At 41.2% G+C, this 17,002-nt stretch overlaps 1 protein-coding gene across 2 annotated transcripts in view; it reads left to right on the top strand.

Moving 5' to 3' along the window:
- The first annotated feature begins 2,267 nt into the window (after nucleotides 1-2,267).
- The window catches only part of znf407 (zinc finger protein 407), a 123,728-nt gene continuing 108,993 nt past the window's right edge, over nucleotides 2,268-17,002 (top strand). Inside the window, exons 1-5 of one of the 2 annotated variants that reach the window (XM_028426289.1) lie at nucleotides 2,294-2,359; nucleotides 3,988-4,065; nucleotides 4,807-5,485; nucleotides 5,833-8,016; nucleotides 13,445-13,559. In XM_028426289.1, the coding sequence (XP_028282090.1) occupies nucleotides 4,876-5,485; nucleotides 5,833-8,016; nucleotides 13,445-13,559 (2,909 nt within the window). In that variant the 5' untranslated portion in view covers nucleotides 2,294-2,359; nucleotides 3,988-4,065; nucleotides 4,807-4,875. Of the gene's footprint in view, nucleotides 2,360-3,987; nucleotides 4,066-4,806; nucleotides 5,486-5,832; nucleotides 8,017-13,444; nucleotides 13,560-17,002 lie in introns of both variants that reach the window. The other variant, XM_028426288.1, reaches the window with a different exon arrangement.

Raw genomic sequence — 17,002 nt, 5'->3', positions numbered from 1 at the left:
CAAACTAATTGCCAGGGATAAACACAAAGCGTTAAATATCTTAAATAAGCAGATGTACGTGCTAAAGTTCAGTTCTTGGAGACTAAGAAAACTCAAGCTAGTCTAATGACCTTATTTCAGCACTCTGATATACGCTGCTCTGGATGAGCCTGAGTCCTTACCGGACACAATAGAGAAGCCTATACAGTTGCTCTGGATTCAGGATTTGGACTTTTACAGAGTTGTAATCTGTTTATATCAAGGAGTTATGCATAGAAGCTTCCAGTAATGAGCTGATTTCGTCAGTGACAAAATGGTTTATAAGGCTACTGCATTCAACTCAGCTCATCTCATCTCACTGGATACTTAGGTCAGCATTTCTACATCCTCACTATACTATGTATGTGGGATTTAAATGAGTGAGGTCAAGTGGGTTTACACTCTCGCAGCTGGTCATTGCTATAATAATAAATATCTCTAAAGTGATATGAAGTGTCTGTGTTTCCCATGATTTGTCTATATATGGACTAACTAAGACTTATGCATCCACCAATGAACAGGAAGTAACATCTTAGTTCAACCTTTATCAGTTGGGAAACAAACTGCATGACATAAATAAAAAAGTCTCTTTATGTAAACCATTCTATAATATAAGTCCATTTAAAGCCTATATTTGGCTGCCACTGTCAATACAGATAAATGGAATCCTGAAGTATCACTGTGTTGTCATGTGTTTATGTGTTTTCTCTTCCTTTCTTTGGTTGCATTTCCTGAAACATCATTACAGTGATTTCACTTTCTGACAAAGACTTCTGTCTTTCAGCAAACTTTTTCTTCTTTTTTTTTTCTGAAGTGTGTCTAGGGCGGTTACCATAGCAGCACATATACACACACACAGATTGTGCAGCTGTGGCTGTGGCTGCCAATGTGTCACAGGATGTGCAGATTGCGCCCTCTGGTGGAGCAAAGTGAGCTTCTGATACGTTGAAATTTGAGCAGCTATGGAACCAACCTGCTCAGTTACTAAAGGTAGCTTAATAAAAATACCTCAAGGTGTAATTTTATGATGCTCCAATTAGACAATATGAATGAATATTGGTATTTTACATGCTGACTGCCCATCACACTATTTTGGGTTTTTTATGAAACTCACACTGACTGCTGCTGTTGTTATAATGTTTATTAGTAACACCTGTGCTTTTCCTTCTCTGCTAAGTAAAGATGTGTGCTGTGAAAAAGGCCTAATAAACATGGCCTCCAGCGCCGTGAGGGGGGTTAATTAGTTAATAAACAGAAAACACCTGTGTGGGTGGACTACTTAGTTAAAACTGTCAGATTTATTTTTATTTAAATCAGTAGTATTACCACAAACAATTCATACATTTAAACACAATATATTTCAAAGTTAAACTTTAGAAATATATGAAGGCACTCGATCCAGACTCTCCCCTTTTAATAGACAATTAATGGAGAAAAATGAATGATGAATCCCAATGAAAAATGGGGGACAGGGGAGGAGGACATTTGTGTTTCAAACCATCCATGTCACATAATTTTGACTGTGATGAATTAAAGAAAATTATTGCAAACGTAAACTGTGTATTAATTCCAGGAGGTATCATTTATCACCTCCTGACCTGTCACACTACTTAATCAATTAATGCCTAAGCATTAATCCATCTTAAGTCTTTCCATAAAGCTAACACCGGGTGTCAAATGCAAGTGGTGATTCATCACAGGCTGACCATTTGGAGAGAAAGAAAAATAAAAAAGATAAAAAGAAATACTGTCTCTGTACCACTCTCATGAAGCTTCCATACATACACAGATTCTTGAACATTATTTTTATTATCTTCCACACAGTATCAGTTTACTCAAAACAAATATACAATTCACTCACACACAGTGTACAACACTATGGAAATGCTATTATTTTCTCTTTGCAGACTGTAACAAAAGAAACTACACGAAAGAACAGTTAAAAAAACTGTTTCTTTTAGGTTAGGCAATCACTTGATATTAAATATCTAAGCATGCCTAATCGTGGTACTAAACTGTTTGATTTGCTGTTGACGCGACGAGAAATGCATCACCTAGCAAATGGTTGTGCTGCTAAAAAGATTCTTATAGTTACGAGCAGTAGATGCTGTGAAAACTCCACGTTACTGTAACAATAACGGAAGACACTCGGCTTGACAAAGCTCTGAATACTTTTATTATTTCACCTGCAATCCGTTTTTCCAACTGGCCTTTGAACGCCACGTCAGGCAGGAAGCAGACAGGAAGGCCGTCTACTGTGACGCATAAGCTCACGCTACGGTACGCCATTTGTGTCTAGCAGCAAAACGCGCGGACACTGGAAAGAGTCGTATAACAAAGGGTAAGTTATACTAATATTTGACTATGTTGACAATTTTCTTCTCGAGGTGTTTTTACTTAAACACTACTCAACTCTCTAGAGGTTTGTGATGCGCTGTTTCGACATAACGTGTCCGTGTTTCAGAGGTCGACATTAGCCTCCTTTTTGGGCCTCTGTGCTGCCGTCGTTTTCCAACAGACCTAGAGCTGTGTAGACCCGCCTTAGCGCCACCGTCATTGGCTGTTACCGTTAAAGCAGCCTTTTAATTGGCTGCGCCGTGTGTATGTCAAACTGCACTGGAGCGGCTACATGTTGCTAGTTAGCGGGTTAGCATCAGCATCCACCAAAGGAACTACAATTAACCCAACTAGTGTTTATGTACAAGGATCGTTAACACTGTGAGAACATGTTCCGTGCAGTATTGTGCACTGTAAAACGGACTGTTTTTGCTGCAGTTTATAGCACGCTTTGTAAAACCTCTTCTGCTTACAGTAATATTACTTACTTTCAAGCTATTATTTAATATTTGGTTATTGCCTGCTGTTAAGCCTCTCAGACTGAGCTACCGTTTAGGAACAAACAATTTAGCTGTGCTTTAAAGTTATCTTAGGTCTCGTTAATGACTTTGGGGTACAGAAGAGGCAGCTACATCATCAGCAGTGACTGCAATCGGGTCCACACTTGTACATTCTTACCAGTTTGCAACTCACCTGAACTCTGAATTAAACTCTGATTAACCGTGGTGTCCTGTTTCCACGCACAATCAACTCCTGCTCAATGTTGTTACTTCTGGTCCTGAAGTCATTTTCTGCCAAAGCACCCAGTAGATGGCGTTAGTGAGCACAAACGGCTCATTTTCAAATGTAGAAACTGGAAGTCTCAACACCAGTTGATTTGGTTTGTTTCCTTGTTTTCTTTTAGTGAAACAGTTTTAAGTACTAAACTTTTAGTACTGACTAAAATAAAGGAAGCACCACTACTCACACAATACATAATCTAGATTAAGAATTGATTTCACAAGAAGAATTCTGCCATTTTTGTAGTTTTTTTTTCAAATAATTTGTGTTAATGAAGAAGGGTGTGATGTGGCTCTAAGCTTAGGTGATGTTCCTAGTGGCAAAGTTATGTTTAGCATTAATATTGGGGAGGATGGCGCATTAAAATTATATGTGCAAAGCCAGGATGTAGATAATGTGTTTGTGTTGTGAGAAAGAGATGCCTTTTTACTGCCTAATTAATTAAAAGTAAACAAGCTAAACAGACTAAAAACAAAAGCCCAGATTCAGTTCAATGATAGCAACACATCTGTGACCGCTACAACAGAATGATTACACATGTAATTTCTAATAAAGGTTAATTGGATGAACAAGTTTAGAAAACACCCCGTGAAAACAAACAGCTTTCTCAGTTTTGGCCCAGGTTGTACCTAATTAAACACAGCTTCACATGATAATTATGATGATGATTATTAGCTGGATAGGTAAGAAACTAAAATTTGGGATGTCAAGATGGGAGAGAACACTAGAGCATCACTGAATATAACATTGTATGTACATACCAACAAAATGAGATAAAACCGCATGATCAAACTATGCCAAAAAAGGATGAAAATAAGCCTGACAAATGTTGGCTGCAACTTCTTTGGTCAGATGGGGTCCAGCATGTTTGGAGAGAACCTGGCCAGGACCACCACAGTGACTGCACAGTGCCAACTGTGAAACATGGAGGTGGGAGTATGCTGATATTGGACTGCAGTGCAAAAAGTGTTGTGGAGATGGTTGCAAATCTCCATACCCAAATACTGAATGAAAAGATGGCTTTATGAACACATTTTGCATAAAAACAAAGTAGGAAATAAAAAAGAAGAAACTATAACAAAGTGTTTGTTCCTCTAGAGTAGGCAAATAAGCTGTTGTTGTGGTTTTATTTACCCTGTGTTTTTATTGTACAGTAACATATGCTTTATACAACAACTTAAATACAATATGATTGTTGCAAGGTGATGCAGTTTTGATGTTGCAAAACATTGTAATAATAGTACACAAAGATGCATGTTGTTTTTCTGTAAATTGTGTGTCAAAAAGAAATATGCTGCAAACAGCGGAACACTTCAAAATATTGTGCTATTTCAGCCATAGTGAAATTACTGTGCAGCTTTGACATTTAAGAGTGCTGAAACGTCTGTAGCATTGGAATATAGTCATTTTAATTTTCAGCTCTCTGTTTAAATGACTCTGTCTTTTGTCAAGCACCTTTCATGCTGGCTCGTTTACACCTACAGTTCGTGTCAAGTGGCACTAGAGGGCGACATTTACTTTCAGTTGGTGAGCTAGAGTTGCAAAAGTATCACTTTTCAAACACTTGTGGTTAGTTATACAATTTGTTGCTAATGCACTTGTTTACTGTTTTTTTTTATTACATAAAAAAATGAAGATGACTAATGTAGTCTTTTTGCCCCCCCCCTGCAGAGAATTTTGATCCACCATTGATGACAGCAATCCAAATCACTGTTCTGTGTAATCATAGCAGGATATGAAATGGATAACGCTCTGTCGTTAGAAGAGAAGGCTGCTAAGGACAAAAAGCCTGAAAAAGTCAGAAGCAGGAGGTTACAGCCAGATAATGTCGAAATGGAGGAAAGTACAGGAGACCTACCTAGTAGCACCACTGAAGCAGAGAAAGAACTCACACCAGACTCCACACATGAAGCTGAGGATACCCAGTGCAGAATTTGTGGCTTCTCAGCCAAATGCCCAAGATCACTGAAGGTTCACGTTGCACGGAAGCATGGAAAGTCAACCAATAACACTGCAAAGAATTCTGAGAAAACTGAATCTTTAACTGATGACAAGGAGGCAGACATGGAGATAGAAAATGGTTCTGATATTAAACGAAACCAAGAATCTGATCCTGATGCGATTAATTTAGCAGCCAGTAATAATGGCTTGACCAAAAACCTGAGTGTCCTAGACAAACAGCAGACAGACCAAGAAGAGGCAGTTCCCACTCAAGAGAGAAGAACAAGCAAGCGAACCCCAAAACCTAAGATTATTTATTCCTGCAACTACTGTGGGCAGGAGTTCAGGGACAAGTCACCTCTAGATCTTCACATCCAGAGATACCACACCAAAGACACCCCGCTCACATGTGAGTATTTACTGGTGACTTTGCACTGGATCCATATTATTTTCAGGATTGTATGTATGATGTTGTGTTTTAGGGCCTGTGTGGGTTTACTTCCCACCATATCTAAAGATGTGCTTGTTATGTTAATTGGTGACTCTAAATTGCCTGTGAGTGTGAATGGTTGTCTGTCTGTGTATGTTGCCCTGCAATGGACTGGCAACCTGTCAAGGGTGTACCCTGACACTACAGGATAAAGCAGGTTCAGAAGATGGATTGTTGAATGTTGTGGTTTAGTGTAATATTGGCATTAGGTGTTTTTAAGGTTTGGCCATTTAGTTTTTAAAAATGTTTTTAAAAATTTCTTGCAGTTGATGCTGATGAGAACATGGATGAAAAAGTGGAAGCTGAGGATTCAGCCAACACTGCCAAGTCTTCTCCAACACGAGTGGCTTCCAAACGCACACTTAGCAGGTTCCAGCTAAAGTGTACAAACTGTGACTTTAGGGTCAGCACCGCTGCACTGCTGGAGAGTCATACTCGCATCAAACACCCGGACCAAGAGTGGTACCGTTGCCAATTATGCAACTTTTTTTGTGCAACATCCGAATGGATGGATGCTCACCTTTCCTCAGACAGCCACGTGGAACAGCAGACAGGAAAGAAGAGTACAGAATGTTCCTCATTTGAAGAATATGTTGAGAAAGTAAGCAGAGAGAGTGCTGGAGAGGGTGTGAACACAGCTGATATGGCTCAGGTCCCTGGTGGAGAGGGAGTAGCTGCTTTGACAGAAGAAGATCAACAAACTGATGAGACAAGTGTCTCGGTTGAGGAGGAAGAATTAGAGGTTGGTCCTCCAAAAAAGCAAAGAGGAAGACCAAAACAGGGGTCCACAACCACTTGTGGATACTGTGGCCTAGTAGTGTCCAATGCTACCAACCTTAGTGTTCATATTCGTCGTAAACACAGCAAGGATTATGGCTACAGCTGCACTTTGTGCAACTACAGTTGTGTGACCAAAGGAGACATGGATCGTCACTGCGTTACAAAGAAACACGTTAGGCGAATGGAAGAGTGTGCAAATAAGAATACAGTCACCAATCCCATTAGTGCACCATCAGAAGATTCCAACAGTACCCAAGCCCAGGAGTCAAATACTGAGTCACAGACGGTCGCCAAAGAACAGGAACCTGACAATACACCTTCCAAAGAATACAGTGGAGAAGAGCAAACTCAGTCAGACACAACCCAGAAAAAAGGCAAATGCGACTCTCTTAATGCTTGCAGCCTCTGTGATTTTGTAGCCCATTCTGCCCCTTCCCTCCACCTTCATATCAAGAGAAAACACACCCGAGACTTTGAGTATGTCTGTTTAGCATGTAGCTACTATGCTGTAACAAGCAGGGAAATGTCTCGCCATGCCAACACAGAGAAGCATAAACAGAAAAGCCAGAGATACCTGGAATCCCAAGGAGGTGAAGGGCGAAGGGCTTTGGCACTTCTTTTAAACCCAAAGGAGAGCACTGAGCTTCATGAGGAAAACTCTAAACCCGAATGTGAATCTCTGAACCCCTCAGAAGTGTCTGAGTCTTGTTCCAGTGACAGTCAAGCTATGGAAAGCAAGAATATATCTGCTTCCTCTGTTGCCACAGGGCCTCTTAATGCTGTGGATATTGTGGCTGGCAATGCAGAGGAAAAGCAGGTGAATAGTACAACATCTTCAGTGGGTGGTGAAGTAGATCCAGCTAATCAGACAGCAGTGTCTGAACCCCAGCAGGCTCCAGCAGAAGATTCACAACAGGAGAGCCAGGATGCGAAGACCAAGCAAGCCGACGGTGACCATTTAAAGGCAGATGCGATGATTGTAGATACAGAAATGTCCAAAGCCCTTCCCTTTGATGCTTCCATTATATCGATGAAGGCTTTTGCTGAGCAGGAGCAGGTGCTGCACAATAGTCTAGCACTGGAAGGTGAGGCTGCAGTGGTATGTTTGACTGGAGGCTCTCAGGTTCCCTCTGGCTATCTGTCCCCCAGTCCTGCATTTGTCAAGAAGCTCAAATCCAAGGAGGTGAAGATGCGGGACGAAGCCAAAGGAAGCAGTTGTCGCATACGTTGCGAGGACTGTGGGTTCATGGCAGATGGCATCAGCGGCCTTAACGTCCACATCTCAATGAAGCATCCGTCCAAGGAGAGGCATTTCCACTGTTTGGTGTGCGGCAAGTCATTCTACACTGAGAGCAACCTGCACCAGCACCTGACCAGTGCCGCCCACCTCCGCAATGAGCAGAACAGCGTAGAGGAGTTACCTGAGGGGGGTGCTAGCTTCAAGTGCGCAAAGTGCACAGACCGCTTCAATTCAGAGCAAGATCTGTTTGTTCACATTAAGGAGAAACACGAGGAACTGCTGAGAGAGGTCAATAAGTATGTGCTGGAGGACACAGAGCAGATCAACCGCGAGCGTGAGGAGAACCAGGGCAGTGTGTGCAAATACTGCGGCAAGGTGTGCAAGAGCAGCAACTCCATGGCCTTTCTGGCACACATTCGAACACATACTGGTATGTATACTGCTTTTAGTTACTCACCTTCCTCTTTGTGCCATTCTCTACATCTGACACACAGTATAGCACAAATGAGGTATAAAAGTAAGATCATGGCCTCCTGTGACTGATACAAATTGAAATTGTGGTTCCTATGATCTCCACAACACATCAATTTTTCCCCAGTAATCTTAAAAGGAAACCATAATCTCCCCTTTTTAGCTGCTGAGCTATTAGGCCTGTGTTTTTAGTGGAGAGATACAGCCTGTTCTTTGGCAGCTCCGGCTAATGCTGAGGCTACTATCTACTTCAGCCAGGTAATAGCTGCTTCAGTAGGGGTGAAGGTAAAGACTGATTGAGCTTCAGACCAGCAGGAGAGACGCTAATGGACCCCAGATTGGGATTCCCTGAGCAACGCTTGGTCAGAGACATGTGTGACTCATAATTGATGTGTCCATTACCAAGACTCAGTTGTAATTATAGTCAATAAGTCTCTGTAAATGTGTTAAAGCTTAGGCTAAAAGCATTGGAGGTCCAAAGAGAGGTGGGCTAATAATTTAAAATAATCAATGCAGACGTATTCAAAGCCCTTAATTTCCCTTGTGTCTGTATGTCCATGTTTGTGTATAAGTGTGTGAGTTCTCGTATGCCTAGTAAATGTGTGTATATGTCAGCCTTCATGGCTAGCTGATTATCCTCAATCCATTAAGATTTATCTTGTCATTTATAATGCAAAGCAGAGCTGCGTTGGTCAGGGTTTCGGCTGGGAAATGTCCGGCAGGTTAAGAACATGGGGCGCTCCATTACTTTTCCCTGACCATGTGTATTAATTGCTTTTAAAATCAACTTAATGCAGGAACAAGATGTGAGGGCGCCATCAATAAATGCCCCTCTCTGCCTCCGTTGGTCCATCCGCCTTTCAGCCTAAACTTTAATAGGACTTTAATTGAAGTCCATGCTCCGTGCTTACCAGGTGTGCACATGATTGTATGTGTCTTTGTGTGTGTATGGAGACAGAATGCGATGGCTTCTCCTTTCAGACACAGTGACAGTGGATGGTTTGCGTGGGTGCTGTAGTTTTGCTTTGTGGCTTAGAGATATCATTTCCTAAAGAAGTGTGAAAATTGTGCTGCAGCGAAATATGCTGCATGCTGTTAATTTAGGGCTAGTACAGTGCATGAAGTTACAAAGCAAGCATTCTTTGTTCTCATATGCATGCCAGTCACCTTGTGTGCCAACGTTCGATTTCTTACCTCTAAAATCAAATTGCCCAAAGCTATAAGAATTGGAGGTTGAAGTCCCGATGATTAATGTTAAACCCCTACTTTCCTCTTATTAATGGTTAGTCTATATGTATTCATAATTTCATTCTCTGTCATAATTCTAGAGTTTTGAGGTCACTTACTTCTTGTTACTTAAGAAAATGAAAGCTTTGACACTGAGGTCCAAACCAATGGCATCAAGTCAAGGGCATTCTGAGATTTTAACTGATGAATGCTTTATTTTATTTTAGATTTTACCTCTTTTTATTGAATAGAGTTATGTTCTTGTTTATGAGATTACATCTCCACTTTCATTAATGCTGTCGTGTTTGCAGAGAGCACCTATTTCTCTTCATTTTGACAACATATGCCAGTTGTTATTATTGCTAACTTCCCTCATTACAGTGAATTATTCACCTGTTATATGGCGGTCATTTATTCTGGGAGTTTGTTTGTTGGGCTATGGAGCAGCACGGTGGGGGTCTGCCAGTTTCTGAGCTGGGAGCACGTCCAGATCCTTTTAATTAAGACCTAGTTTTTATTCACTTGATTAATCAGTGAAATCAGGAGACGGTAGTGGGAGGCTGCACACAGATTTGTCAATTTGTCCCTTAAAGGAAACACGTACACATGCTTGCATTTTGCCAATGAGGCTACAGCTGGAATTTGCATTTTGAGGTAAATTGGTCACTTTTTCACTGGAGTGAGCTGTCTGACCTCAGACTGAGCCTCAAAGCAATGGACACACCTGTCATGCATGTTAGCACACAGGATGTGATGTGTTCTGTGTAGCAGAAACTCAGAAGTAAAATGGCAATCGCTCCACTGGCCTCCTTTGTGGTTGGATATTTTAACATTTCAAGACATATACTGCATATAATTAAAAGTATCTTGTTGGAATAATGGGGGATTAAACTCTCCAATGAATGAATACATTTCCAGTGCTTGCTCAAGGCCCTATTGGATTCCTTTCTAAGATATTTTAAGGTCTTGACCTTTCTATGCAAAGTGGCCAAAGATGATAAATGAATAAATTTGAATTGAAATGAATAAGAACCAACCATATGAAGACCCAAAATGGGTACATTTATAGTACAACATATAAATGGATTTCTAATGCATTATTCTCAAGATGGGATGCTGAAATACACTCATTACTATCCAACTCCATCACTCACTGTCAAACTGATTGGTGAATAACATATATTGATACCTAAAAATGCAAAAGGATGATGACAATTAAGTGTTTACAATTAGTGTCAAAGAGAAAAGCACACAGGGGCAACTCTAATGTATTTACTTTTTACAATTCTAGATTTAATTGCTGTTTTTTCCATGCCAGTGCCTCCTGCTGCAGCGCCCACCATGCAGCAGGCTAGTGGAGCGACTGGTGAAAAAGTCTGTACAGAGGGAAGCTTTCTAGCTTCAGAAGTGTTGGGATGAGCTGGCTCGGGCCCAGACAAAGGCACTGGTGGACAACTTGTCTCACAGGAGAATTGTTTTAGACTTGGAAATGGAACAGGCCAGAATTATATGCGAGGGTATCAGTTCTTTCCATGAACACTCTTCCAGGTATGGTGCACAGAGTAAATCCCAGTGCCGACTATCCAGGCAGTCATTTATAAATTCATAATACTACGCAACAAAGCCTATTAAATTCGAACCTTAAAGATAATTAGTTATTGCGAAATTGCTACTTGTAAGTTTAAGATCTCCCCACATGTGCAGGAGAAATAATCCAGCCGATGTCATTCGGTTTATTTTGCTTGAAGAAAGTTGGTTCGGTATTAATAAAAGATGCTACTACATTGCATTGTGGAGCTGAAGGATGTTTTTGGAGCTTGACCCATATAATAGACAAAACAACCTAAACTCTTGGCCAGTGCTTGCTGTTTCAATTTTTATTTTTTTGTCTCACAACTTCACTACATTGCTCGTTTCCCTTTAATACAGCTGCAAAGTTAAATAGTTGTATATATTTAGAACCCCTCAGAGATGCTATTAGATTTTCTGCTTGTGCTTTATCCTTTCTGATTCTTCATCTAGCATTGTGTTACATTATATTTTTCACACTTTTGGTGCCTGCAGGCAAATATTCATGTAAAGAATATGTTTAATTTGTTAATAGTGCGACTTGTGGCACTGCATTAACTATTTCATTTACTGATATGCAAAATAAATCCATTCGTAGGATGAAATAATTAAAAACAAGGTGACACATTTTGACTGAAAGTCCACAAGATGTTCGTGTCCTGTGTGTGACAGGGGAAAAACAGGAACACTCAAACGTGAAAGCTAAAGTCAAGGCCACAGGAGTGTGTGGCAAGCAGGCCTTAAGACATCACTTTGTGTATGTGTGTGTGTGTGTAGTGGAACATTGCGTGAGGTTCTTCTCTCCTCCCAGGAAATGAATTAGTCATTCCCTGTCTCATCTGGGATGTGAGGGAGCCACATTGCCCCTATGTGGATGGCAATATTAATTTAACATGACACTGCATTGATGGTCAATTTCAGTTTCACGGAGGCTGTTTAAGTGGAGTGGTGGAGTATTAATGTGATAAGATGTGAGAACTGAGGGACGTTACATCTCTCTCCTTTCTGCCATGTTTCATACTCAGCCAGCCATCTGGACAAATCAGCTCCCCACACGCCTCTCTCTCACCTCAAGTTTAGGTTGGATGTGTCTGAGTGTGTGCGATAGGGAGTGATTGTCTCCTTCTGTTTGTCCATGGGGGATTATGTTTTGTGTGTATCTGTATGCACATGCATAGGTGTGAGGCAGGGTTCTAGATGTAGGTAGGTGTGATGGTGGGTGTGGTGTGAGTCTGTACGTCTGTCTTTTTGTTTTTTTTTGTAGGTGTTGCTGATTTTGTTGTTATTTTCTTCTTTTTGTAAGCGAAAGTGTCACCACATTTACGTGTGAGGAGTATAGTTATAGGGACACAGCCTCCCTATTGTTTTTGTGTGTGCGCCTTTGTAACCGTGCAGAGAGATTTGCGTGTCTGCGTGTAGTCTGCTGTAGGGACATGTGAAATGAAGAGGCTGGCTTTGCTGTTGCCCATGTGTAGACCCCCTCCCACCCCCCCCTCCCAGTCCCTTGTGTTTATGGGTCTTGTTAGCACAGGCTTGCCTTTCAATCTTCGTTACCGGCATAAAATTCGATGTGTCGTACTTCCAGCTCACAGCAAGTGAACCGTGTATGAACGAATTAGTAATCTACACAAAGTGCTTAATCAAATCAGCAGCTGCCCCTGGAATAAATATTGTACAACGTCTTGGGATATTCACTGGGAGAGGGTGAGGGTTTGCTCAAAGATGCGTACGTGGATATCATACCAGGCTGCCACTTGAACTGGAGTGTCACACTGTGTCGTGCAAGCGTAAATGTGGCTCAGCCTACTGAACCAAATGCTACATCTACTTTACCAAATGTGTTAGATATTTGTGCAAAAGTGCTACATTAGCATGTTGTGGCAGACTAAATTTAGCCACTGGTATGATATCATAACCCTTATGACATCTAAATCTCGTTGTTGTTTTGTTTAGAAGGACTGACATCTCACCTTTAAATTTGAGCCGGAAGATGTTTGCATGTGGAAAGTACAGACATTGGCCCGTGCTGCGGTGCTCTTAAATGACAGATAGCAGGGAGAGGCTTTGCCACTTTCTCAAATGCTACCCCGCCCTCTGGACTTATTAATGACAATAATTAGGGAGAAACCTCCCTGCGAAGCCTGCCAGAGTGATTAGCGCTTTAATGATGGAATGGGAGGTAGTGAGCGCACACAGAATTGATTTACGTATTCGCCCTGACCTTTGGAATCCAATTTACGCATCCACAGGCAAAGGAAGAGTAGGTAAGAGATGAAGGAGAGTGACAAGGATAGATAGAGAGTGAAAGACGAGCTGCATGGCACTCGGAGTGTGACTGTAGTTTTTATGGGGACTGGAGTAAGGGCATCTGTTTTTATAATTTTGAAGTCATTTTGTGGCTGTGAAGTAGATTGAAGTCCTAGCATAGAACTAATAACAGTCGTCCATGGCTGGCATTGAAAAATGATCTGTAATGTAAAATCACATTTCTGCCCAGCAGCATACGTACAGGAGTCATGTTTTATTAAAAGTGCCAATTCTTTCTTTCAGTATTATTGTTGAATATGATTTCTCCGTGCTTTGTTTTGCAGGGTCCAAGCCCTTCATGTGTAAAATATGCAACTTTGCAACCGCTCAGCTGGGAGACGCCAGGAACCATGTGAAGAGACATCTCGGCATGCGAGAGTACAAATGTGACATTTGTGGGTAAGTTACAAGAACCAGCTTCTTTTATAGTTGACTGAAACTTGAGTGGTAATTGATCAAGTTTGCAGGCAAAGTGATCGAATCATAATGAATTAACCGGTTAATATAAAATAAATATAAAGCCTGGTACTTTCCATCCTGTAATAATAGGTTTACCTCTTGTCTTTTAGAGTTATTAACTCATATTGATGAGGCCTTAGACCAACAAACATTTAGATTATTTAAACAAATTCAAACTTATTGGGGCAATATAGCTTCTGTCAGTTCTTTAAAACAAAGAACTGAAATTGAGACTCAAATACCACTGATAAAGTGTGGTGCTACTCCCCTCAAGTGTGATCTGCTAATTATCTATTGTACAGCACAGTTTAAATTGCATTTGTCTCAAGCTAATTCATAATTCAAGACAATTTAACCCTGCCTGACCATGATAAGAGATTTGGGACGGGTTTGCTACCAATGTGGCGTTGACTCCTCTTTCAAACTGTTAGATTTAAATCCATTAAAAAAACATTGAACATGCTGGCTGAATGAGCTACTTCTCCACAGAATTGTATTAGCATGCCTTGTGAGAATCTTACTGGTTCTGTATAAAAACACAGATACATCTTTATCCAGGGACAAAGAAAACCAATTTAAAAGGGATTTATTGTTGACGGTGGTCCGAAAATAACCTTAATTTGTGAATAAACTTGTGAATGACTTTTGAGTGCTTCCAGGTCCTATTTTCTGAAGATTTTTTTTTAAAAAAGGGAAGGCGAGTTTATTTTACCTTCTTTATCTTTCCAGCTGTACAAATAATCCTAATTGGAGGTTTATGTAGGTAACCACCAGCCTGTAAATACCCAGTAGTGCAAGTTATAATAGCACTACCTTGTACCCCCTACATGTAGACCATATGTTGTGTTCAGATCCTTTCATTCCCGTGGTAGACTTCCTCACTGCCTTGCCATGTTCAAATGGACGTGTTAAACTGTTTAACATGCAGTCGGGGAATACAATAAATTGTGGGATTTCCAGCTTTGTGCAGTCGAGCTTCTGTGGCTGCACATTCGCTAAGATGAAGACATATGTAGAGTTATTAGTTTCTCCCTCTGTGTGATTCTGTGTAAACCGTTCCATTTAGTTCAGTCGCAAGCCGATTTTGTTCTTCTAAAGCTTGAGCAGAGCGAATGTGTTTATTTGCACCCGCTGATGTTCGCAAACATATTACAGCAGGAGCAAACAAGCTTTGGTTTAAACACAGCTTCTCCTTTAATGAGAGGAAAGGCTCATGTTTCACAAGCCCTCCAGCTGAAAACCCTCTTTTCCCAAGTGCTGCAAATGTGTTGGGCTCTGACCAAATGTCTAGCTTTACATACACACACACAAACACATATACATAAGGAACACTTCTCCAATATGCTTTTAAATGGGACTACTAAATACAGCCCTTGGTTTCACAAATCATGTGGATAGAGGAGCTGTGTGCTGCCAGTGCCAGCCACTGGTGACAAATCGGCCCTGTGTGTGCCTTCAGTACTGACTGATCACCAGGCCATCCTTTCTCTTGACTAAAGAGCAGCAAACACAAAGAAACCCCCCAGAAACACCACTCATTAAGGCCAGAGCCATACATACACATAACCCGCTCCCCTTCCCAAAGTTTTCATGTTTGATGATATGTGCTTAATCTGAATCTAAAGCACGTTACTAATGGATGGCTATGTTTCAGGTATAATGTGTAATGTGATTACCCGTTTTGTTTTGGGTGACCTAGAAAAGTGAGATTATAGTGCGATTAAGCTCTGCATTCTCCTGCGGATACTAATGACAGGGCAGCATTTTGCTTAACCAAAAAAGTTTTTTAGTGTAATCACAATTTATCATGTCAATTAACACACGTCTAAGTTTAAGGTCCTTTTTTTTTGCTATATATATATTTTAATGTCTGCCATCTCATGCATCGAGCAGCCATTAGTTTCTAGGTTAAGTTTGGTGCCTTGTTGTTTATGCACAGCACATTGTTTGTGCACCTTTTTCCTCCCCTTTCCTTAAAAAATTCCCTCCTCCCTGCCATCGATTGCCTTGTTTTCCTTGTTAAAGTTTCAGATTAGACGATTACCATTGGCTCTGACTCCGTGAATGAATGGATGGGCTGCGCCTCAGCTGTCCACCTCACTTTAGCTTCAGCTCAGTGCTGCTGCTCTCTTTCAAGCAGCCAGGAGAGGGTGGGGGGGGGCATTGTTGATAGTTAAAGATCATATTGTTGTGGCATTTAATTAACAAATGCAAATGCAAGGGCAGGGCAGATTGGAACCCTTGACCAGGCTGCCAATCAAACCTGAGTGTACTGGTCAGTGCCTCGCTCATCATCGCTATCGCCTCATAGTCTGCCTCTGCCTGTGCCTCGCCATCTTCTCTTTTCTTCCACAACCTTGGTCCTACCTATCTGTCTGCCTATGTTTGTCTTCATTTTTAAAAGAACAGATTTGTCTTAATTTGCCTATAAAGATTTCTTGATGTAAAAACAGAAAATCACAAATTGGCTCTTAGCTCGAAAGATAAGATTTCTCATATTTAATTGGTAGGAAAAAAAATTCTTCAGCATGTAAGATGGCAGATTCTTGTATCTCCTCCTGGTGTGTTTTGTCCACAGTGGGGCTTGGCCATTTAATGAGCCTCCACCTCCTCTGATCCATCATGTAGCAGAAAGGCCGTGGATTCAGCATTTCTACCCTCCCGCTCTCTTGTCCTCCCTAAAGATGCAACGGACATTCAGTGCTGTTGTAGGTGTTAAATTATGCATAAACAGTCTAAATGCTTTGAGGCATTGGTTTAATATCTCAGCCTAGGCCTTAGAAGTATTAACACTATCATGGACGAGGATTGTCCTCTTGTGGACTGCCGTTTTATGATTATGGGTCATAAGCTGCCCGTATCCTAGTGTCACTTTAGGAATTTGAACAACGCTTAAAAAAAACAATTTCTTTCTCACAACACAAAAAGTTTTCAGTGTGTTAAAGTTTGTCTAGTGTGCGGAGGAGGCTGCTTTGCGTTTTTCCCTCCCTCCTCTCTAGTTTTCTTGACTTAGTGTTAGAGAGAGTATATATAGTCATGATTTCATGTTGGGTGTTGTGTGTGTGATTTGACTGTTAACAGGATGGGGCTGGCTCATGTCAGGGTTTTTATGTCCCCCCCTGTCTTGTGAGATTGTCTGGTCTGTTCCCAGAATAGCCCATCAGTTCCGCCCTGTGTTGCTCATCCGCTGTAATGTGCCTTAATGCCCGGGCCTGTATGAGAAGTGTGAGGCCTGGCAGTGACAGTGGAGGAGCATCTTAGCTTGCTGCTTATCCAGAGAAAGCCGTCACTTAACTCAGCCCCTCTATTGTCTGTCCACACCCCTCTCCTTCTCCCCTGACGTGATTCTCTATAATCCTCAAACAGATTCTGGTTAGAACTCC

The sequence above is a fragment of the Parambassis ranga genome, chromosome 16 (genome assembly GCF_900634625.1).
Source record: "Parambassis ranga chromosome 16, fParRan2.1, whole genome shotgun sequence".
Classification (NCBI taxonomy): Eukaryota; Metazoa; Chordata; class Actinopteri; family Ambassidae; genus Parambassis; species Parambassis ranga.
Note: the sequence above shows the minus strand (reverse complement) of the source record. Positions and strands in the feature narration are given on the sequence as shown.